Genomic DNA, 24339 nt, shown 5'->3' with positions numbered 1-24339 from the left:
GCTCAGTGTCTAATATATATTGCATTAGAAATTCCTAGTTGAACTAACAAGGAAGCCCCAAAGATTTGGCCACATGGAAGAACAGTGTAGCTGCCTGTAAAGTTTTCAGTATCCTCTTATTCTGTGGTTTTAGAAGTATACCTTTTTTATATTAATGTCAGATAGTAAAGAAAAAAGGAACATACAATAAAAAAATGTAATCTTTATTATTTTGGCTCATTAATAATGTTCTTTAGCATCAGTTAGGGTAATAGTAGCATCTTTCTGCATGCAGTTCACTAATACAGTATTAGTCAATAATTTTAATAAAAGTAATCTATATTTAATTTTCCTGTGTAAGAAACATAAAATGTCCTGATGTGTTCGATTATACAATTTCGCTACTTTCTCTGTGTGAAAAAATATTGTGGACCCAAGGTAACATTTAGAACTGTTCTAGTGCAACATGAATCAAAAAAATATGTGAGTAAACATGAGAAAAGATTAAGGATTCTGTGAAAGAAAGGTTGTATCTGAAAACTTATGACGCAGGCACTGCTTAGACATTCAATTTGAACTATACCATTTCCCAACTGCAAAAAACGGATTTTAAAAAGGAAATTATGAGCTTATTTCACAGAAAGTATTGACATTTGCAAATATGGCAAAAAAAAAAAAAAAAAAAGAACCTACAGCTATCCATTCTTTCATTTATACCTTGTTCTCTGCAGTTCCTCTGTGAAAAAGTGCTATGGACAGAAAGTAACAAAAATGGTGTGACATCAACCTGAAGATAAAATTCTGTTCTCATTTTATGTACATAATGCTGAAAAAGAAAATAAAATGATTTTTACAGTATTTATATTTGCTTATAAAATCCTAACATTATTTTCAACAGGTTTAGTAGTTTTCAATGTCTGTACAGTTTGGATATACACTATATGCTTCGAAAATGTAAACCAAATAAGCTCATGATTAGCTGCAAAATATTGCTTAATGGTATGAAGGAATGAGGTCTTGTAGAGTAGTTTATTTCATTTAGCTCTGATGTATGCCTTCCCATATTTAGGAATTCTGGACAGTCAAAGGAACACCAGCATAGGCAATATAAACATGCACTGATAGCATCCAAACTATCTATAATGGCAGATAATACCTAATTTTACCTGTTGAATGCTTGTACGCTACACTTATTGTGGTACATATTTGATGCAATAAATGTGCTAAGGTCATTATCTGTTTGCTCAAACATGCACCACAGGTTAAAAATTACTATTTACACAGCAGAGGGCTTTTCATTAATGTGTACAACAACATCAATCTTACCGAGAGCTGAAGATGGCTAAACAATACTGCAGGATAAAGCAGGACAACTTTATAAAGAGCTCTTTTAAATCAATTTGGAGGGCTGAGGCAGATTCATTTATTATTTGTATGCAGAAAGACATTTGGCAAAGACAAAATCTGTGACTTCACACCCAGAAAGAAGTTTGCGCTTTCTGCAGCTAAATGGTTTATGCAAAAACTGATCTGTTTCTACTGTTATAGGGGATGTTTGAGTTATAGGGGATTTTACAGGCGAACCAAGACTTGTTTGGATATGATACAACATGAATACATTAATTAAGCACCTCAAAATCTATTATTCCTTCCCAGAAACACTGTGCTAAAAAAATCTGTTGTTCTGTGTGACTTAATGTTATTTTCATGCATGATCTACAAGTGCAGCATGCCTTCATGCAAATCATTTCTGTGTCTGTGCTAGTCGTACAATAGAACACCTGGCCCTTGTACCTGTAACAGTGTACTTAATCCCCTTTCCCAACAGAAGCCCCATTTACAAAAATAGTCACATATCATAAAGAATACATGAATAAAAATAAGATGAATCCACCAACACAGATTTTGTAAAAATACGACATATGTGGCAGTTGAAATGCAAACAGTGGATACAGTTACCATATTGTTTTATGCTAAACACACAAATACTTGGTTTGCACCCCCTTAACTGGTCCCTACAGTCTGCATAGCCATTTTTTCTCTCCTCTTCAGCAGTGTCAGCTGGTAGTGAGAACAGTAACCTCCTGTCAAGGTTGTTTCCCTATATCACAGTCACAGCCACTGTCTTTTAATAGGCACTGACCTTTAATGTACAGTATATTTGTAAAAATTGTCAGTTTGGCATAGACCTCCAGCAGGAGTCCTGTTGACACGAACACATGATCCTTACAGGGTATGAACTATTTTGCACACAGATGATTTTGCTTGCTACTTACTTTTATTTCTGACCAGCTTTATCTTCCTTTTCATGCTTTTCTTTGACTTGCCTTGTTACACGGTCATAAGAAGGTGGACAAACTGCTGTTGATGCGGTTACAGTTTTCTCTGTAAATGAGTTTTCATTTAACTTGTCAATGAGGATTTCATCTTTTATGCCCTGACCAGCCCCTCCTTCAGTTTTGTTTTTGTTATAGATAAAGGAAGCTTGTTTTACTGTTCGTTTTAAAAGGTGACGTCTATAAGCCCGCTGGATAATGACAGCAGATACTTCCTCCTGTTTCCTCTTTAATGTGGTTGTAATTGGTTCATAGGAAGCTTTTGAAGGATTGGATGCCATAAATCGATCTTCCATCTGTATTCTGAGGGCGTCCATCTCCCCACTTTCCCCCAAAACACGCTTTGTGAAAGCAAACAAGATGTCAAGGCAGTGAATTCTGTCACCACTTACCATGGGCAGATCCATTGCAATAAGCTGGACTTTGTTTGGTTTGGGTAGATGAAGAGGAGGCTCAAGTGCTGCTGCAAAATCAGATAATTTCTCAAATTCCATGAATTGTGTTGCATCGGGATCAAACTTCTCCCAGACTTCATAGAACATCTCAAAGTCATCCTCGCTCAAGGGTTCAGCGCTTTCTTCAGTAGCAACACCGAAGTTCTCCAAAATCACAGCAATGTACATGTTCACCACTACCAGAAATGATATGATAATGTAGCTGACAAAGAAGAAAATCCCAACAGAAGGGTTGCCGCAGTCACCTTTCACTGAGCTCCCTGGATGAGCTTTGTTAGGGTCACAGTCTGGCTCCCCACTGTTGAGAATTGGGGCTAGCAAACCATCCCAGCCTGCAGATGTGGTAATTTGAAACAGGCAGATCATGCTGTTGCCAAACGTCTCAAAGTTGAACATATCATCTATACCAGCTTCCCTCTTAACGTAAGCAAAGTTGGACATGCCAAATATAGCATAGATAAACATGACCAGGAACAGCAGCAGACCAATGTTGAACAAAGCAGGAAGAGACATCATCAAAGCAAACAGCAGAGTGCGGATTCCCTTAGCGCCTTTAATGAGACGCAGGATTCGGCCAATTCTGGCAAGTCGGATGACTCTGAATAGCGTTGGGGACACAAAATACTTTTCAATCATCTCGGCTAAAAACATACCTAAAACAGAAAGAAATAAACCCAAGATACATTACTCCATATCAGAGTAGAAATTTAGAAAAATAGATTTAAGACTGGTTGTTCTATGTGGCAGTTAAATATATTCTGTAGATTCCACTTGCATGATTACTGTTATGCCAGTTATACTTAGGATTTGCAGGATAAATAAATGTGGAAAGATTATAAGTTTCAATGGTCGGAATAAGTAAATTATTAAATACAACTAAAAGTTGCATGACTAAATATTCTATGAATCTATGATCTAGTTGTAAACTTTGCAATGGCAAAAGCCAACCATACAGCTGCATTCAAGTGGAAATTCACCTTATATTCATTTTACCTTCTTTTTAGCTTAATAGAAACTTACCTACTATTGAGAGAATGACGACTACAAAATCAAAAATGTTCCAGCCTATAGTGAAATAGTAATGACGAAGTGAAATTAATTTCAGGACACATTCTCCAGTGAAAAGGACAATGAACACCAGGTTTATCCAGTATAAAATATTTTCCATTTCTTTACTCTGGTCATCAGTTTCTACCATCATGGTAACCATGTTAAGACAAATAAGAATCATGATGCTGATGTCAAATACTTGTTGCGTCACAAAATCAAAGACCATGCCTTGGAATTTGTTCTGAGGAGAAAATGAAAAAACAAAACAAATGTCCAACACAAATTGCAATTGTTTTTCTTTTCATATTAGAAGAAAGCAGAAAAATACATGCAGTAAGGCCTACAAGACCTCAATAAAAGCAAAACTAGTGATCTTAAGTAGACAGTCAAATTAAAGTGAGTACAACAGCTTAGTTCACCCTCTGTGTTTTGTATATTCTCACATAAACTGGTTGCAAGGGAAAAATACATTTTCTTTTTACTGTGCTTTCATTTTTGCTGACTGATTGACTAATACTAATTTTCACATGGGCATATTTCTGTTCTCTTTATATCAATAAAACTCAAGCTGTTCATAAATAGCTATTGGTCTGATTTGTATAAATAGTTTTACCCCTGGTCTTGGGATAGGTTTTTGTGGTTTTTTGGATCCCAGCTTTTTCATTGCATTGTAGTATTTCTTCTGCTCTTCTGTCATAAATATGTCTTGACCTCCAAAGTAAAAACATGAAATCAAAACTGGTTATAATCACATTTATATGCAGTGTTGAAAAAACTCTTTAAGACAAATATGAATTACTTACTTCATGAAAATCAAGAAGACTGAATTGGGAAAAGCTCTTAGCTATCAAATGCAGCTGTCTGCAATTTAAGCATTTAGTCCAGAGCTTGTCTGGACATCCAGTATTGCATTTCACAAAACCCAGTAATGCAACATTTTTCTACAGTTATTTTTCTTGAAATTCAAGAAGTCCTTTTGAGTACCTCTTTTATAGGGAGAGATATGGTAAGCAGCATCTGAGATAAGCTTGAATAGCCTGGGGCTGCTCAATGTTATCACTTCTGAACTGCAATTTTAGTGAAACAAAGGAACCAAAGACAGGTTTTCAGCACATGAATGTGTTAGCGCTTTAGGTATCTCTAGTTCAGCAATCACAACATGAAGAAAGGGTCTTCAAGGTGTGTGAGAAGATGGGCTATCAGACTTTGGAGAAACCAAAGATTGAAGGCTTCTGTGTACAATGAACTTCTGATTAGCAAAAGCCATTACTGGCCTTTGGAGTCTGAGAGTGAAGATGGAGAGAACATTATTTGTGGTTCTTTTGTGGCAACCTAACCAAAATCCACTGCCCATAGTAACTTTCCTGTAGAAGCAGCTTGAATGAAAACCCATCAAACTCCACATACATCTAGAAGTAAATTTTTCATGGATAAAGGGTACTTGCAGACATCTAGTTCCAGGAATGTTTATGAACATGTAGGACTGGATGCAGCCGCTTTGTGGGTGAGTGCTTGGGAAGCCTGAAGATGTGGGATTTCATGCACTGTACAGTAGACAGGCTCCCTAACTATATACCCCTGGGGCTTTAGCACGTACAGTTTTCCAAAAATCTTACTTAGCATCTCTCATTAGCATCACAAACAAGAGAGTGATGAAGACCAGTAAGGTAAAATTAAACTAGCAGTTCATAGCTGCTTCTTTCTTTCAGTTTTCATTACCTTGTCTGTTTACAGAAAATAACGTTAAAGATGAGCATCTGATACTTAGACCATCTGTACTAGCGAGATTATCTACATGTGTACTATGAAACAATAAAAAAAGTCCCTGAGATAGTTCTAAACCACTACTGTTCTGTATCTTTTCAGATCATTCAGAACTTGATTACTTGAGATCAATAAAACAGTAGTCTGTACCAGTGTGATGAAATAATGCTTTATTTTCACAACCAAGTAGCTATTATTTTTGTGCTGATAGAATACCTACAAATAAAGAGAGAAAAAAAAAAAAAAGGAAAATCAAGAAATTATGAGTACTTTAATGTAGAGGCCTAAATCAAGGGTTTGATCATGTAAGGAAATTTCATTAAGTTTAGGCATTGAAAAGGAGATGACTTGAGAAAGACTAAGCTGGACATTGAAACCGGAAGGGTCTGCCCCATTTACTAGAATGTTAAATCTTGCTACATTGATGTATACTACATCTTGGTAAGATTTTATATCCTAATATAATTCAGCTTTTTCAATTCTGAACAAACCTTGTGTGTGAATTCCATATATCATGCACTTGCAAAAATGTAGTATTTTAGATTATCTTCAGAAAAGAAATAAAACAATACTTATCTTCTTTTTCTGCTGATTGAAGTTATCAATAATGACACCAATGAACAGGTTCAGGGTGAAAAAAGACCCAAAAATGATAAAGATGACAAAATACAAATACATATACAGATTGTCTTCATACTTGGGTTGCTGTAATACCTAAGAAAAAAAAAATGAAATATCATTCCCAAGATTTCATATGAAAATTTTAGCTGAACAATAGGCAAAATGCCCTTAATATTTTGTGTTTGGACAACACTCTTGTCACTTATGTCAATGCATTTTGTCCGTTCCATAGATTACTGACAGCATCTGGCAGTTTGTGTTCAGTTTTCTACAATTTGTTACAGGAGGATCTCATATTAGTTAATTTAATTTTGTTTCATTCTATCATATGGATATTAATTCATTTCAGAAGATATATAAAGACACAATTGTTGATAGACCTCAAGAAAAAAAAGTAAATTTAAAATATTTGCAGTACTTACATCTCTTGAGTCAATAGCTGCATACATAATATCCATCCAGCCTTTAAATGTAGCCTGTAAATAGTACACACCTGTTTAAGCATAGAGCTTGAAGACAATTCATATAACTATTTCCAGCAACTGAGTACATCACCAGGAATAATTAGCATAACATGAGATTTCTAGATAATTTTGTCTCTTTATCTCTTAGCCTTCTTCACAGCACTGCTGCATATCCCCCTATTTTGTCTCCATATTAACATTTCAAGCAGTAAGCATAATTGACTTAATTCTATTTAATCATCACAAATGATAGAATGCAGTGCCATTTTAGTGGAGTAAATGTTCATCAGATCTTGTCAACTGCAAAGGCTATGTACATCCGAGAAATAGCCTTATGTAACTGAGTTGCCACCAATGAAGACTGATGTGTAGTTCTTCATTCTCAAATCAGTCATTAAGGTGGCAACCAAAGGGAACCAAAAATTTGATCAGCTCAGAAAAGCTATTTTCCTATCAATCAGAATGCTGATTTTTCTCTACTTCGAAAGACTTTGCATGGTACAGTAACTCCATTTTTACTTTAAATGTACTGTGGTTTACAGAGGCTAGATCTCTCCGATGTGTTCTGAGATGCACCAGTAGGAAGATGTGTTTTATGTGCATCAAAGACTGAATATGCCTCACAGGTAGCAGCATTTAATGACCTTTTATAGCTATTTCATCTGCCCAAAATCTGTAACTTTTTATATTTGACAGTGAGGTGTAGATTGTTTCATCTGAGTGTTCAAAACAGAAAGTAATTTTCTCTGCTGTAGAAATCAGTTCGCTTTTGACAAGGCAACAACCCCAAGCAGAAATCACTCAGCCTGTAATCCAGTTGTGCCCTAAATAAAACAATGTAAGATGGTTCTCTGTTATTTAATTCCCTATTATATTTTTTTGCTAAACAAAGCTGCAAATCATTGGTTCCTTCATATTCCTTGCCATGGAGACCAGTCGCAGAAACAAGTTGGAAATGGAACACTCTTCATCCATAGTTATTGCTCCATCATCTTGAGGTTTCATTTCCAGTGCAGGTTTCAAGAAAGCTTGGCTTATGCCGCATACAAAGCAGCTGGTGAACTTAAAAGGAATTATTTTCTTAAAAGGAAAAAATGTCCCTTACATTTCTGAAACAGTGGAATACTAGAAGATCGTGATCACATCTTGGGGCCAACCCAGAAAATATGTTCAGGCAACTTACAGTTAATACAATGAAATCAAAGTGTAGTATCAGAGGACCAATAAATCAGTAATAAATCTGAAACAAGTAGAAGTCTCAGCTGAAGAATGTTAAGTCCTTGTGGAGTATTTGGACTGCAATGGATTAGGAGAGGTAAGATCAGCTTTATATATGTAATTCCCATTAGACTTTCAATGATGGACACTCCGCAGCCTCATAAAACATATTTATTCCAGCACTAGTCTTGTTTCCTAATATTAAAATCCTTCTGTTGACACATAAGACTGTCACTTGTCATAATCATTACATATCTGGAGAACAGAGTACTAATCACCCTCTGTGCAGCACCTTTTACTCATTTGCAAACTGATTGTTGCTGCCTTTCTTCTTTAGGATGTGATTGCTGTTCCTTCAATCTTTTCATGTAGATCTTGTTTTCCAGAATTCTGATAATTCTCATTATTTTCCTGTGAGCTCTCCCCACTAGTTCATCTCTTGAAATGTAAGCAAAACTGGACTCGGTATTTCAGCTGAGGTCTTACAGGGGCTAAATAGGGCAGAATTATTACTTCATGTCTTACAGGCACTACTTTTGTTTCTCTCTTGGTACATTATTTGCATTCTTTAGAATTTTGTACCTTAGGATGAAATCGGCACTTCTACCTGAAACAATAAATGCAAATAACCTGCCTACTTTTACATCAGAAAGATGATGCAGATGACAGGGTGGCTCTTCTGCAAAGTGTGTGCTGTTCCCTCCGATTCAGACACATTATGATCTTTGTATATCATCCTCCAGGCAAAGTAGAATTATTGTTTTTTGTAAATTTGTTGGTGTAGACTAGACTAACTAGAGTGACTGGAAAAAACGAAACTAATTTTAAAATGCTAAGTTTCACAATCATCAGTAAAGTACTCCATTACAACGAAATTACCTTTCAGTTAGCTAGGAAAAAGAGCTGAAGAACTGAGCTGTTGTATGATGATTACTACCATTATTAAAATGGCAACTTAAAGAGAGTGTGGGGGTGGAAATATATAACATTACTATCTTGAAGTTCAAAATATCTAAAGTAAAGTGTGCATTTTCCACAATGAGTTTCACAAAACCATATTACTGTTACTGAAAAAATTTAGAAAAAAAAACCAGAACTTGTCAAAATTAAGAGATTTTAATAATAAAACATGCTGCTTCATCATGTCTAAACCCCTCCTGAAAATCAGTAGGAATCAGTGAATATATTTGTCATTACGCAAAAACATTTATACTAGTCGAGAACTTAGCTGTGAGAAAATGGATTCTTAATTGCAAAAGCAGAAGTGTCAGTTTAGCGAGAGAATTTGTAATTTTTAAATATGTTGCTGAACAACAGCAAATAATAGATCTGGAGTTTCAGTCAAGGCATCTGCATAGTGAAAGAATATTATTTCTACTGCATTCAGTAGAAGCTTATGCTAGCTTATGTTAGGCTCAAATTTATTTGCAACACATTTTCTTTAAAAGAAATAAGGTATTATTTGGGCATATGTGCACACTGAATGGAATATAACAGAAATATGACTAAGAGATCAAATTCTTAGTTTCTTTTTGTATTTTCAAAAAGAAAAGTATATTGTATATGTTTGGTGACACTAAATAAGGAGTAATTCATTGATCTCAAAGATTACAGCAGTGTAACTGAAATCAGCATCTGTTCCAAATGTTGGGGCTTTTTTTCCCCTCAAGGAGTTTTGAAAAACATATATTCAAATCCAGATTCAAATGTAGTTAGAAGAATGATCAAAACAAAAACCTCCAATCTACTTTACTATTGTTAGAAGTATGTAGGCTTTTTTACCTGATGAAGAATTTTGATGAAGTTATAAGTAATTCTGAAGCTTCACCACTCAATTTCTTTACCAGAAATAATGACCAGGAAGATTCACATTACCTTTTGGACATACAACAGCATTTTGCTTTTAAAAAACTAACCTGCTGGAATTTTGAAGCTCTCCCAGCCTTATAGCCCTAATTCAGATTCTGATTTTACCTTACAATTCACGAGACATGTTTTTTAGTTTATATTACTAACAGCCAAATATTGTAATGTTGTGCTTTGAGACCCACTGGTTTGCCACATTTTATCCTTGTAAGCAGGATATAAGCTTACCAGCAGGATAAAAGCAGGCCTTCAGGAGATTTACTTACCAAAGAATCCAAACACTAGGTTCAAGTTAAATAAGCATAAGGCCATAGAATTATCAGGGCAGATGCCACATCTCTTTGTGTACACCGACCTCTTCCTCTTCCTCATTGATGCATGAAAATTGTGAAAGGAGTTTCTCCAGCAGATCTGTCTCTGCTTTGACGCTTTTCTTTAGGGACAGAGAAATACTCAAGCAAGTTCAGACCAAGAAATGAAAAAGTCTACAGATCCACACTGACCAACATAAGCTCCGCTGCATCGTAGAAGCAAAAAATCCTTACAGAGAGAATGTGTACTTCTGACTGATGGCAGGAATATTTACACTCCAACTTCATATTAGGTAAGAACTTTGGAAAATAGTCTCTGATTAACAGAGCCTGTGATTAATGAAGTCAAACTTGATTGTATTAGTCGCACATATTGATAGCCTATATCTTGGGGCAGAAAGAATTACAGCATTGTTATCAATACTGAAGATTTTCTTCACACACTCCTGCCCCAAAAGAAAAAAATACAATATGCAAACCAAAAATTAGTTTGTTCTTTTTTTGTAAGTCCCTCATTCCAGAAATTCATTGACTATCACTGCCAAGTAAACTCAAGAAACAGCTTGTTATAGAGTTCTTTTTGATTAAAAAGCCACTGCCACACATTTCCAATCTTTTTTTTTTTTTTTTTGAGCTTAAAATATTTCTTTTTGAAATTACCCCACTTCTATTGAGTATTTCTATGTGAAATGTCTGTTTCTTTTCTATATTACTCTTAAAAAAGAGTCTTTGGGGTGTTTTTTTCTGCAATGAACAGACTTATATACTACCATAAAAGGCTTTTCATGATCCATAACAAAAATTTTTCACAAGAATAATTGTTATCTTTCCCAGAATAATACAATTCTCAATGCCAGGGTTCTTTTGGCTTATTTTCATCTGTAATATTTTTAGTCATGAAAATAGCACTACTTCCAGCAGTATTCGTACCAGATAGAAAACCTCAGTGGTGCAGCTAATAAAGATTTGTGTTGTATTACCTATAACCCAGAAAAGTTGACAGGATTTACAGTATTCTTTGACAGACTGAAAGGGCATGAGTTAGAAGATAGAATGGAAATAATGCAAGATTGCAAGAGGCAGTTTTTGGTAGTTTGTTTCCAGCTTCCTGAAAAAGGGACCTTGTATCAGTAATTCATGCATTGATACTTATCGCTGAGTTTGTCATTAGAAAAATGACATTGACCTCTGTTGTTGCGTTATTTTCACAGGTCCATTGCAACCTAAACAAAAGTCTGTGCTCTAGGTTGTTAAGTTAGAGAACCAAATTACTTCAGTAGACTTTTAAACTAATCATTAAGATATCAAAAAAAGGCTCAACGTTCACATTGGGTGCACAGAAAGCGCATTCACTGGCTGCCATGATTTTTCAATCAGATTTTTCAGGCTTAATACCTTATTTGGGCCAAATACTCAAGTCCCAATAGCTTTATTTTTCTCTCTGACATCGTAATGGATACTCATAATTGAGCAATACCTTAGTATTTACTCTTCTTTACTGGGAAGGAAGGGTAGGGAAATATAGGGTTCTGACATGCCTATTCACTTCACATATTTCTTCTGAACATGATGGCTTTCTGGATTCTCATCCAAATTACTTTATATATCAAATAGAATCACCTTATAAATATCTTCTTTGATTGAGAAGATAATGTTAAGAATCTCAAACATTTATGAATTGTAGCCTTTCTTGTGTTCATGAAGGTGAAAAAACCCCCCATTGATTCTGTGCATTTTAAAGCATTAACTGAAAACCAAGCTGGTATTTTCCTTCCTCTTCCCTAGAGCTTTTATCATTCCATAACTGCAAAATCACTACTAGTGTCTTTCTTACCAAACCCTATAAAGATGTAGAGACAAGTGTCTGGTTTGTGCAATGACAGAAGTGCCCCCTTTTCTTTTTTCCTGGTATGTTGTACAGAAAATCTCCTCATGCTTTTACAAGCATTTTAATAATACAGAAAAAATAAGTAGTGTTGTCACTGATATTCTACTCACACACACAGAGAAAAATCCATCCATTAGGCAAGCCTTTGATATTGGTGCAAACTCTGTATTGTAGATACTACAAAAACAGCTGGCCTACCCTCCCATGAGAGACAGGCCTCCCCTGTAGTGGTCTAGATCAATTTCTCCTTTGGAAATGGAAACAATTGGCAAATTTCTCCCAATTTGCCTGCCAGAACAATCCAGTAATTTAAGAATCTAAGTCTTCATGTAAGAAATCTTTGCTGCTTTTCAATGAAGAGCAGATGGAATAAGCTGTGCGCAGGTGGGACACTGAAACATATATGACTGCAATTAGCTAAGGGCTGGTGACTGTGGCCACAAAGGCAGGTAAAAATGTACCTGGTATTATCCCTGTCCCACTACTGAAGGAATAGTTGCAAACCACTTGCAAAGGGTTTCGTTGATGGCTTGTTTCTGCTGAACATGTGTAATAAAGCATTCTTTCCCCCTGACTCCCAAAGGGGATTCTAGGCCAGTGGATATAAAAAAATAAGACAGAGAAAAATAAATATTTAAAGTCTTCCTATTATAATCCATTTTTTTTACCAAAATCAAAATGTATTTAAGTAGTTTATTTCTTTAGTGCTGGTAGTCCCTCTCTGCTATTTCTTGGTGTGACAGTAAAGTATATAATAAATCACAGTGAAATTTAAATTATCAGGGTTACCAGTCACACAGTTGAGATGCTGTATGAGCTGCGAGAGACAGATCACAGAGCTCAGAGCTTGTTTTAGACCCTGTGCAGAACAATGTTGATACCACTGCATCATGTTGCTTATTTGTATTATTGAGATTCCTTATGCCAATGTAAAAGCTAGAAACTTATTTATAACCTATAAAAATAACAACTAAGCTTCTGCAGAATTAGACAGTAACCTCAAAAAACCATAGAGGTTGCCGAAGGCACACAACAAAAGTTAAAGTCCAGCATTTTCTTAATTAAAGCTGGGTTAGATTATTAGCTACTCCAAAATACAAAGATAGATAGTTGTGAGGATACACTTTTTGATAGTGAAGGCATAACGCTATAGTATTTTACAGCATATATTTTTTTTCCTTCTTTTCTTCCCTCAGTTTTTGCTAAACTCCACTAGGTGCTTATGCACAGAAATAGCAGGGAAAATATTTCACAGATTAGAGTACCTAATGATATTTTTATTTTCTTATTTCTCTTCTGAATGAGAAATTACCTAGATCACATAAGTCAGCACTGGTGGCAGCCACATCACCGAGATGTGATTTCCTACCTGGAATTCTTCTCTGTGACTTAATCACACCAATGCCAATTTTGGTTTTCAGCAACAGTAAAACTTACAATATTCAGATAGCTGACTGCCATTCCTAGGTACTTCTAGAAATTTAAAGTTAGATGGGGCTGGAGGATAAAGGGAGCTATAAATAGGAAAAATAACCCTTGTTCTGTCAGGAATCCTAAAAATTCCTTATTCATCTTAGTAGGCTCTACTTGCTGCTTACTATGAAAGGAGTAATCAGTTATCAGGGCAGTGGCATCACTAAGTCACAGATATAAATCATCAAGCAAATGTTTTCTGTCTTTGTTGCTAGAATTGCTTTTCACTATTACATATAAACAGAAAGAGGTATATAAAGAGTGATCACTTACTACTTGAAGTAAAGAAAGATACCCAAATCCTACATTATCAAAGTTTACTTTCACGTTTTTCCATCGGGCACTTTGATTGTTTTTTATGAGTTCCTCGCACTGACTAAAATTGTTGATTTGGTCGACTTCAAACCTTTCATCAGTTGTGGTGTTAACACAGTAGTAGAACTTCCCAGCAAACAGATTTACTCCCATGATGCTGAAAATTAGCCAGAATATAAGACAAACGAGAAGCACGTTCATGATGGATGGAATTGCTCCTAAAAGGGCATTCACAACCACCTAATACACAAATACAGGGGGAAAAAGAAAAGAGTGTAAGAAAGAATATTTACAGCAACAGTTTTGTATACTGTTTTACCAATGCTTAATAAATTCTTATTCAGAGACTAATGCTATAAATATTAAAGCAGTACATTAATACCTTAATACATTAGTATCACACTGTTCTTTTAAATACATAACATTAGTACATGTAATGAAAGGAAAACAAGTGAAAAAAAATAAAATAATTAAAAGAAAAACAAAAGAGAAGACCTGGTGGTAGTAAGATGAAGCCTGACACTGATTTGTTCTATGTAAAACACCCCAAACATGTTAAATATAAATACAGACATAATAAAATTTGAAAATGCATCAAATTATAGTTCAAAAATGCTTAAAGAAAAATGGCAACCTGTAGATTTGATCAACATAGCTTTGAAATTTAAGCTGAAAACTTAAATGCCATGAATCTAGAAACTAAGCTCTACATTAAAAGGATTATGCAGGAATTAAATACATATCTTTATTGCCTTATCATTCCATGCAAGAGTATAACAAAGATTAATTTCTTTGTATAGAAAAGCAAGACAGTTTTGCAGTATGTGTCTATTTGAATCAACATAATTATTTCAAGCTCCAGTCTTATTGTTCCATGTATTCAGTTTTAATCAGTAATACCCTTCATTTATCTAAAGAAGGACATATATCAAGGATGTAGTTAGGGTGTTTGAGATTGCATTTTACATTACTTTTGACCACTTGCCTTCTAAGCCCCCAGTGATTACTTATGTAGATAAAACCTGTATTTTTTTCTGATATATACAGTAATTAATCACATGTGTCTGTCAGAGCTATCAAAGTTTGTGTGATTTTTTTTTTTTTTGGCTAATATTTGAGCAATCATTTTTCCTTAAGTATCCAGTACCAGATCTCATTTTACAAGTTACATTTTATTTTAAATGTTACTTTTTTTCCCTTTAAAACTTTTAGGACCTTGTAGGAAGGTAAACCAAATATTCTGATTCTTAGTAATCCAATTCCTGCAGTAAGACAGGCAAGGATTGGCATGGATACTTGGGGTGTATGAAGGCATTTTAGTTCATTTTTGTCCCCTGATTTCTGCAACATAGAGGGATCTTCCCACTACTAACATAATTCTGAGCAATCTCAGAGCTGCTCAATCTTACTACCTGTATTTCATAGCCTCCTGAAGGCCTTTGGAAGCAGAGTATTGTGGTTGTGTTATGCATCACTCAGCAACCTCCTCCTCCCAAATGTTATGGCCACGAATTGGGACCTGTTTAGAGATCTTGGGTAGAAATGTTATTTTCAGGGAACATTTTCTTCTCATTTTAAGGGCCTCCTTCCTTGCCAGAGAGTAGAAATGGGACCTTTCTGTAACTGAGAATAACCGTTAATTTTTATAAAACTATGATTTTTTTAGAATCTAGCCTTTCTTGGCAGTTTCTGGTTCTGATGATAACTTTATAGGAAGCATGCTTGCTTCTTGAGATTTCTGTTATAAAAAATTTGAAGTATTTGGGTGATGTATGCATAAGCTAGCCATTTTAAGAAGTATTTAAAAAGACTAACAAGGTCCCGGTAATATTTTGAACATAAGAAACCATTTTCAAAGGAGTGAGGGAAATGTGTTTTTTTTTAATATCCTGTTGGGAGAAGAAATCTGTTGCTACTTAGCTTGATGGAACTGAGAACAACATAAAATTAGGAATGCAATGATTTTGGAATTTATTCCAAGTCTGACCTGATCTATGACACTGTATTATGCTATTGCGGCTTTGAAATTCTAGGCCAGCTAGAGCTTGTCTTATGTTTTCCTATTTTTTTTTCTTTTTTTCTTCACCTATAAGCATGTTCTGGATGTGTTACACTGATGGAATTCCTTTTTTAAATCTTGGTGAGAAACCTGAAAATAGAGATGTCAAGAAAGAAAGATAGGGATTTAGTCCTGCAACGTAAATACATTAAAGTTACCTGTGCTCACAGGAAGAATGGCTTTGTATGAATTAAGCGCCTGTAGCAGTTACCTTTTTAACAACCCTGAGATCCACTGGGCTGCAGCACAGATCCAGAACAGGCAGCAGAATACTAACAGCTACAGTAATTGTTACAACAATTATGAATTGATAATAGTCTTAGAAAGAAAGATATCTACAAAATGCCATCAGTGTATCTCGCATCTTTAGATGATCAGGTAATGCAGCCTCCCTACTGAGACTGCCAAAAGGTCAGCCACATTTTATTGAATAAAAAGTGAACAGCTTCCAGCAACTGTTCCAACAGTGGTTCCAACAACTTATTTCATATAGGTCACTGAAAATCCATCAAATGGTAACAATTTTTGGTCACTACTGACCTGGCCTGGATGCGAACTGGTGACCTAGAGATGAAAGGCTCTGTATCCTATTACCAACCCCTTGAGCTATCCAGTCCCCCTGGAAGGTTTTTTAAGAAAAGAAGAAAAGAAAATTAAAACTTTTAGAAGTCGTTTTTGTTTCTGTTTTGTTTCTGTTTTTTTGGGTTTTGTTGGTTTTGTTTTTTTTTTTCTCTACCAGCGCTGAGTCTTTGCCCTATCATGTTTAAAACATAAAACCGCATTTTCACATGCTGGTCAGATGTTCAGCTGACTGTAAAGTCCACCTTAGGAAGAAGTATTTTAATTTCTTCAGTACATACAGTTGGAGGTAATTGCTTAATCAGTGTTGTTTTCCCACTTAGTTTTTTGTTGTTTGATTTGGGAATAGCTGAGGTATATCAGGTATAACCAGGACAGGACATTAGCTTGCATAATATATATCCAAGATAGCACCCATACATACACACACGACATCTACACACATAAGTTCACACACATAAGTTACAGGAAATGGGCAGAAAAAAGTGAGAACCAGTTGAAAAGTGAACTGAATGCAGAAAAGAGATCTATTAGCATTTCTTAATTAAAATTTAGTTAAAAATTTAGCAAATAAAATTTGTCAATCTCATCTTGTAGTAAAGAGTCTGTAGTGGGTAAAACAATGATGGCAGCTACAGCTCTTCTTGTTCTTCAAATCTAAATCAGATGTGTGTGATTCTAAACATATTTTTTTATTTTAAAAGGGGCTGTTCTGTTAGTCCTATTTCCTGTTATTCCTTGATACAGAATATAGTGCCAATAACTGGAAAAAGATGTTTGCAGAGTTGCTTGCTTCTTTGTTTAAATTACCTATGCATTTCCTCAAAGCTGGGATGCTGTTGGTCAGGCTGACTCTGGTGATCAAGCTGCAAAAGCCCAAGCTGATTCTGCATGTTCACCTTCTTATACCTTCAGGTAGGTGGAACTGCATTAAGTGCAAGTGAAAAGCAACACCTGACACCTACAAAGACAAATGTGCCCTAGACTATTATACATCTCAGTTGATATCTACTGGAAAAAAAAAATCATTGTGTGAAATCATGTCTCTTCTAGAAGAAAGCAGTATTTCATATACACAGAAGTGTAAACAATCTGTAATAAAAGAGGCCTAATTCTCACAAGCAGAGGTTTTTTAACTGTGTAGGAGATAGGTTTGAACTTGTGCAACACAGAATTATAGCTGTTAAAATCAAGTCAAGATTTCTGCTGATATTTTACTCCAAGCATGATGGTTTATACGTAAGTATACACCTGCATGAACAAACCGCCATATTTTTCCCTTTTAAAACCCAGCATCTACCATCTGAAAATCAAACATTCGATAATGCCTTTTCATCCTAAAATATTTTTAACAAGTTATAAAGTTGACTGGCACCTGAATGGCAAAATGGAGATTTCATCTGAATTTATACTGTTTTATAATGTCCCAAGGTGGCAGGGACTCAGTGTGACAAAAGTGGTTGAGACAGTCCCTTTGTTGTGACTAAATAATAACAAAAATGCTGTAATAATGGCTTCCTGTTCTCCTGGGCACTACAAAACTACAAAAAAAATGCCTTTCTCTGAAGTTAGAGATGCCAGTTCTACAAATTTAACGCAGCAAAAAGTCAGTGGGATCAGATGAAATGGGTATGGAGCTTAAATTAGCAGTTGGAAATGACCCGTGGGCCAGCAAACAGAATTCAAACGCTGCTCAGTGCAGAGGATTAAGACATATCCTCAGTGGAGGCTTTGTGATCTTTGCCACAGTCACTTTATGTGAGGTTTGGAGGTGCCCAGGATGATGCAGTACAGGAAAAATATTCCCACACAAGATACCCTGTCTCATCTGAGTGTCTCCATGGAGTTTGGTGGAAGAGGGATGACACGGATACATAAGGATTGAAAGCTCTTTATCTTTGAAGGGATAAAGTATATGTACATTACCACAGCAGTAATGTAGATGGGAACTTTTATTCGAAGGTAATAAAGAAAATTTATCACATGATGAGGACAGAGTTGGGAAGGGAGAAAGGAAGAGGAAGAAGAAAGAGAGATTGCGATGATTTTCTTACTTGCTAACAAGACACCTCAAAACTACATATTTTCTCATTCTGTAGCTTGGAATGGGTACACTGGGAAGCAGCATGCTGCATATGCTTAATGATGAGCTATGAACTGGCTCTAGAGACAAGAGAGGATGAGAATTATATATTTCCATGAGAGAAAGTACAACCTACTTGACATGATCCAAATAGTGGTTCTAGGGAGGAACTATGGTGAATCTCAAAATGTACAATCGCTCAAGGTATTCAAACCTTTTAATTTTAAATGATTTACTTCTATTTTATCTTAATGGGCTTCCTATGAAAAACTCTCAGAACTTTGTCCCACAAAAGGTTGTACACCATATTTTGATGAATGTTGTGAGCTGTAATCTACTAATTATGTTCTACTATTCCAGTATTTACCTCACTGTAAAAAAACCCACAACCCAACAAAACCAAAAAAACCAAACCTCAAATCAGAATCAAATAACCCCCCCAAAAAAAAACCTTCAAAAAGAAACAACACAAACTTCCCTAAACCCTCTTATAACAAATAAGAATTTCCCATAACCCAACTTGTGTCCAATGCCTCTCATTATAACTTTGCACATCTGAGAAGATGCCTGGCTTTGTTTTCTATACTCCAACCAAAATTAGTGGCATCTTGTGGAATTTGTCTTTAGGAAGTCCATAGTGAAAGAACACCTTTGCTACACAGTCTGCCTTAATGCCATATACTTTTAACTACATGACCTACAATTATGTAAGCCCAGAATTCAGTAAAATTTAGAAAAATATTTAGAAATTATAGAAGCAAGGGAAAAAATACAACTGTAGTCTTTTCCTAGCAAACTAATGCTTACTCTTAATTCAGGATCACTGCATAACAGTAAAAGTATGTAAAAGTAGATTATGATAGTGAGACAAGAATATTATTTAAATCAAGAAAAAAAGCACAAAAATTTGTCTCATAAAAGAAATGAGTGCATTTTGTCAGTGTTAGAACTGGCATGAGAAGCACCTCGTGTGAAACAATCGAAAAAATGTGCCTATTTCTGACAAGATTTTTTACAACATTTTTGATTTTTGAGTAAAATGAAGACTGCATTGGAAATTCGGGGTGAAGATTATTACAAAACTATCATTTAAAGTGGTAAGTGTAAGGAAAAAATTGGATTTACGTGAGTGTATACAAAGAAAAGACAGGCGGAAAGAATCAGAGACATCTGAGAAGGATGTGCAACTAAATCTTAATCTTAACAGTAATGAAGAAATAAAGTTGAAGCAAGAGATGAAAGATCTCAGAGGAAAAGAAAATCACTCCCTTAACAAGCCAATTGCAGCCTTTCCTACTTTTCCTTAATTGTTACTGTGTAAGTGCAGCTGACTGAAGAACGCTTTTGTTAGTGAATTTTAACTCCAAAGAAGGCAAACTCCTTTCTCACTTAACACACAAACTATTTGTATAACACTTTGTGCTGGAAAAAATTCATGTCATTGGGTAGGATTTTGCATCTTGGAAGGATAGAACTGTTAGGGAGGTTCAACCAGATGGTCTCAGGAGGTCCCTTGAAACCTCAATGATTCTGCACTTCTGTCCTACCTTTTAAAAAAATTAACTTTGTCGAAGTAGGAACAGAAGCATTTCTTATTCACATAACAGCCTATTAAAAGTAAGCTACACTGTTGAATTAACAAAACACTGGAGTTCCCAGGGCTACTTTCATTCTGTTTCTCATCAGAAATCAAGTATATTACAAAATATTTTTGAAGACAACATAGAAAAAAAGACATTATTTAACATACTTTATGATGAAATACAGTAAGTATCTGCCAGGCAATAGATCACATGGCTGCATTTGTTTGAGAAGACCTGATAAATATAGTAAATGCAAACAAGCATGAAAATAGAATAATTGGTTAATGTGGAACAATATCTTTGAATTTCACCAGATGCAGTGAAAAAAAATTTTTTGTTGTCCTTCCTGTTGCACAAATGAGATGTTATTGACCTTTATGTATTCTTTAACAACTTTTAATTACAATGTAAAATACAGTATGTATCTCGTTCAAACTTAATTAAATTTTGATCCTAAAAGTAAGGATTTTCTTCAAGAAAACAAACAAATCAGAACAAAAATCATCCGTTTCAATTATGTAAGAAATTCCTTCAAAAATTCTCTTCTAATTATAGGATTACAGTCTAAGAAAAATCTCAAAATACTAAAATATTTCCTGTAGTATTTATGAACATCTTCTTACATTTACAAAAGTTTGTAATTTTTTAGCTGCTTTTCAGGAGACGTAACAACTAGCTTCCAACACAGGCCAAAGAAGACTGAATTCAGATTCCAAGAAAAGATTATATTACTTACACAATACCTTGTGCTATCTATATACACTTGGAGTGATTTATTTAATGTAATATATAGGGGTATAAAAATTATGCAAAAGTTGATATTGGAATTATATAAATATCTGTAGTTGTGACTATTCAGATCATAGCACTCTGGTGTGTGCTTAACGTATTACAAGCAATGTTCAAAACTTTCTATGGGATATTTCTGAATGTATGTAGCTACAAACTGAGTAACAGAGTAAAGTACAGCTCTTTCCAAAACAATGTAAAAGGCAGATTCAAATTTTAAAAGAAAGCCATTTTTTTATCCCAGTTAAAAAAACATCTAAAAATAGCTGAGCGATGTTTTCATGTTATTTCTGTAACATCAAAGGATAACTTCGAAATATTTAAAGCAATTAAGAAGTGAGTACAGGGTGAATATATATAAACTAGTTTTGCTGCTTCTGGGATTCTCAGGTGAGATTGTCTCTCCTTCTGACACTAAATAGACAATGTAGTGATTAGTATGTAGTGATTAGTCACACTGCAATCGTTAAGGGTAGAAAAGGGGGAAATACTGTACCCATAATACAGATAAGGGGAGGAACTAGTGGTCCACCCCATCCAAGCTGAAGATAGGTTATCCTATATGAAATAGAAATATATAGCCTGTTATTAGTTGTGAATCTGTAATGACAGACACTTGATGTCATGTTTTATAAATCAATCACATGAATATTTCCTACTAATGAAGTTTGGAATACTCATTATTGCTTTCCTGGTAAAGGAATCTGAGGAATAGCCTTTGAATTTTAGAGGACATCAAATACTCTAATTTAGTTTTGCAAGTCATGAAATTGGACTGGAAATTTGAAATACAGTAGATGTTTAAAGCCATCAGCCAGAAATATGCATAAGGCATGCAAAACTGAAAGTGCAAGTGTATATTTCAGATTGTTTGCTGCCTTCTACTATTTCTCTAATAAATAAATCAAGCACGGCATGACATGCTTTATTTGTGAAATTAGACACAAATGCATGCTTTATTGTCACTTAATTCTCTAACTCAGCAAAGCAATGTATACTTAGTATTCTACATTTACAGGTAGCATACCAATTCAGAACTAGCGCAAAAGCATTATATTGCAAGTACTAAAAAGCTAAACAAAAAGCAATGGGTATATTCAAATCTCAGATTGCAGATACCTCTGCTTAGAATGTACACTAGTTGAGATGAGAATATAAACCCTAAGACAGAAATTTAAATCAAATTAAAGCAATTCTTTACTTTCCTTCCAGTATCTGAGTGGAGTTGTTTTTGAGGTTCACTATAGAAAGTATTAAAATTTCTCAGAATTCAGTTTATTAGCAGGTATTTTAAATACCTTTAATATGTCAAAATTAACTTCTGTGCTCAAAGAATGCACAAACTATAGACCATTTGTACCCTGTGTTGGTGCAAGTGATTTATATATCTTATATTCACTTTGGAAAGAGAATTTATCCCATTTATGAAACAGTTGTAACTACAGAGTAAAACAGTAGACTTGTAGGAATATAACTTAAGAAGTGAAGTATTCATATTTAGGGATAATAGAATAGTTATCAGTATTTACTATGTAATATGCTGTACTCTTTCAATTCACCAGAATGATAAACTTATTTAAGAAAAAGGTTGATTTAAAGTAGCTGAGAATTTAGCAGATTGTTTTACAAAATGCATATGATCGCTTATATTTTCAAGGCAAAATTTTAACGTGGAAGTAAACATTAAAATTATAAATACATGGTGAATAAAAACTCAGCTTGTTTTATCACAGCTCAGTGTAGGTATAGGCAATATAAGAAAGAAAAGAGGGTTGATTTATTATTACTTTTTAATGGCAGGTAAAAGAATCTGGTTTTATGGATTTTTATGAAATGAGCTCAGTTTCTGAGAAGACTGTAATTTGACTATAACCTTATCATGAGCTGGTCAATTATTTATAATTTGAATCTTTTTACTGTTTGTGAGTCATTCATAAAGTAATGTTACTATCTGGCAATGAGCTGTTGTGAATACTTGCCAAGTGCTTTGGAACAACACTTTTTCATAAGTGCATGTAACTAATAGTAAAGATAAGGCCTATACAGTTGGCCAGTCAAATTTTCTAAGTGACTGGAATCAAGCACTTTATCGATTAACATTAATATTGGAGAACAGAGCTGAAATTGGTTTTTCTTTTCCAGGCTTGTCTGTGATTCCTACACAGTAAGTTGCTTATGAATTATTCATGTTGTATATCTGAATTTCTACCATATGATTGGGCTTCTGGCATAATTTCGTAGTTATTTAGTATGAAATAAAGGAAAGCAGTAAATAGATTTTGAACTACAGGTACTTTTCTTTGAGCATAAATATTCTAAATCTTTTAAGTAAGTAAGTGGAAAATTTACTAAGGCAATCATGTAAGGATACAGAAAAATGGAATAAAACAATTGGCAGTCAATTTTGACATTATCTTTCTGTAAATTATATATATATATATATATATATATGTATATTCTCAGTGTCATCTAAAAAGCATTTCTTGTCCCTGTGTCTGGGGCTCCAGTCTGGTCTGAGAGCCCTCCTGCAACTGAGCAGAACATTATTAAAAAAGGAAAGCCAACAGCAATTTCCTGACATTCTTTTTCAGAGAACCACATTTACCTGAATGTTCATGAACAGTAAGTATAAAGTGGCTAAATCAAGTAGTCATACCAAAATTAAATGAAAGTTTGTACATACTGTAGTACTTGACCAGCTCTTACCCTGCTGAATATCAATTAATGAATTTCAAATTATGAGAAAGCTATTAAAAGTCAATTTGCATATGAAATTGAAATTATTATCTAGCAATAATTTTATTAATATCTAGTAATAATTAGCAATATTTTTCCGGATGCATTCTGAAGTAGAGATATACAGCTTGATGAATACTATTTAAGGCCTCAATTTCACTTGATTAAGCTCAGATTTGTATCTAAATATTGTTGAGATGATATATTCCAGGCTATTCCACTGGTATACAATTGATCTGAAATTCATCAGTGCATTGTTTCCTCTTATATTTCCATGAAGTAGCAAAAAAGCATTCTCTTGAAACATATTTCAATAACATGCATATAGAGTTAGTTTGTATTCAGTGGCTTTAAGGAACAGAAGGTATAAACAAATGAAAAAATAAGTTAAAATGCTTTCTTGAGTGAAATGAATAATAAGCAGGGCCGCTAAATTACTCAGAATAAGTAAGAATAACCTTATATACATTGTATTGAATGTTAAATGGAGATCTGTTGAAATAAGAAAAGCGTTTACCTTACAAAATGAAGAATTTAATAGAGAAATCAAGTAACTTAATCTGTTTTTAAAGTCAGCCAAACTCAGAAATAGATTTAAACCACTAAGAAGTATAAATGTATCTCTGGTATCATCTGGTAAAACTCAGCTGGGTTTGACCCAGGGCGGTTCTCAAATGCAAAGAAAAATGAAGGATTTCCACTGGTAACAGAAAATATCTTTATTAACTAATGCTAAATTAGATTCCTATATCAATATTGTGATATGTTTA

The 24339-nt window shown here is 34.5% G+C and overlaps 1 protein-coding gene across 11 annotated transcripts in view; it reads right to left on the bottom strand.

The window, feature by feature from the left end:
- Positions 1–182: 182 nt before the first annotated feature.
- Positions 183–24339, bottom strand: part of LOC136009969 (sodium channel protein type 1 subunit alpha) — a 61380-nt gene continuing 37223 nt past the window's right edge. For all 11 annotated transcript variants that reach the window (XM_065670511.1, XM_065670514.1, XM_065670519.1 and 8 more), the window contains 6 exons: positions 13699–13980; positions 6628–6681; positions 6161–6298; positions 4434–4538; positions 3791–4061; positions 183–3423 (listed from right to left, as the gene is read on the bottom strand). In XM_065670511.1, the coding sequence (XP_065526583.1) occupies positions 2258–3423; positions 3791–4061; positions 4434–4538; positions 6161–6298; positions 6628–6681; positions 13699–13980 (2016 nt within the window). In that variant the 3' untranslated portion in view covers positions 183–2257. The remainder of the gene's footprint in view (positions 3424–3790; positions 4062–4433; positions 4539–6160; positions 6299–6627; positions 6682–13698; positions 13981–24339) is intronic.

The sequence above is a fragment of the Lathamus discolor genome, chromosome 3 (assembly GCF_037157495.1).
Source record: "Lathamus discolor isolate bLatDis1 chromosome 3, bLatDis1.hap1, whole genome shotgun sequence".
In the NCBI taxonomy this organism is placed as follows: Eukaryota; Metazoa; Chordata; class Aves; order Psittaciformes; family Psittacidae; genus Lathamus; species Lathamus discolor.
The sequence above is the reverse complement of the archived record's forward strand: the minus strand, read 5'-3'. Positions and strand labels throughout refer to the sequence as shown.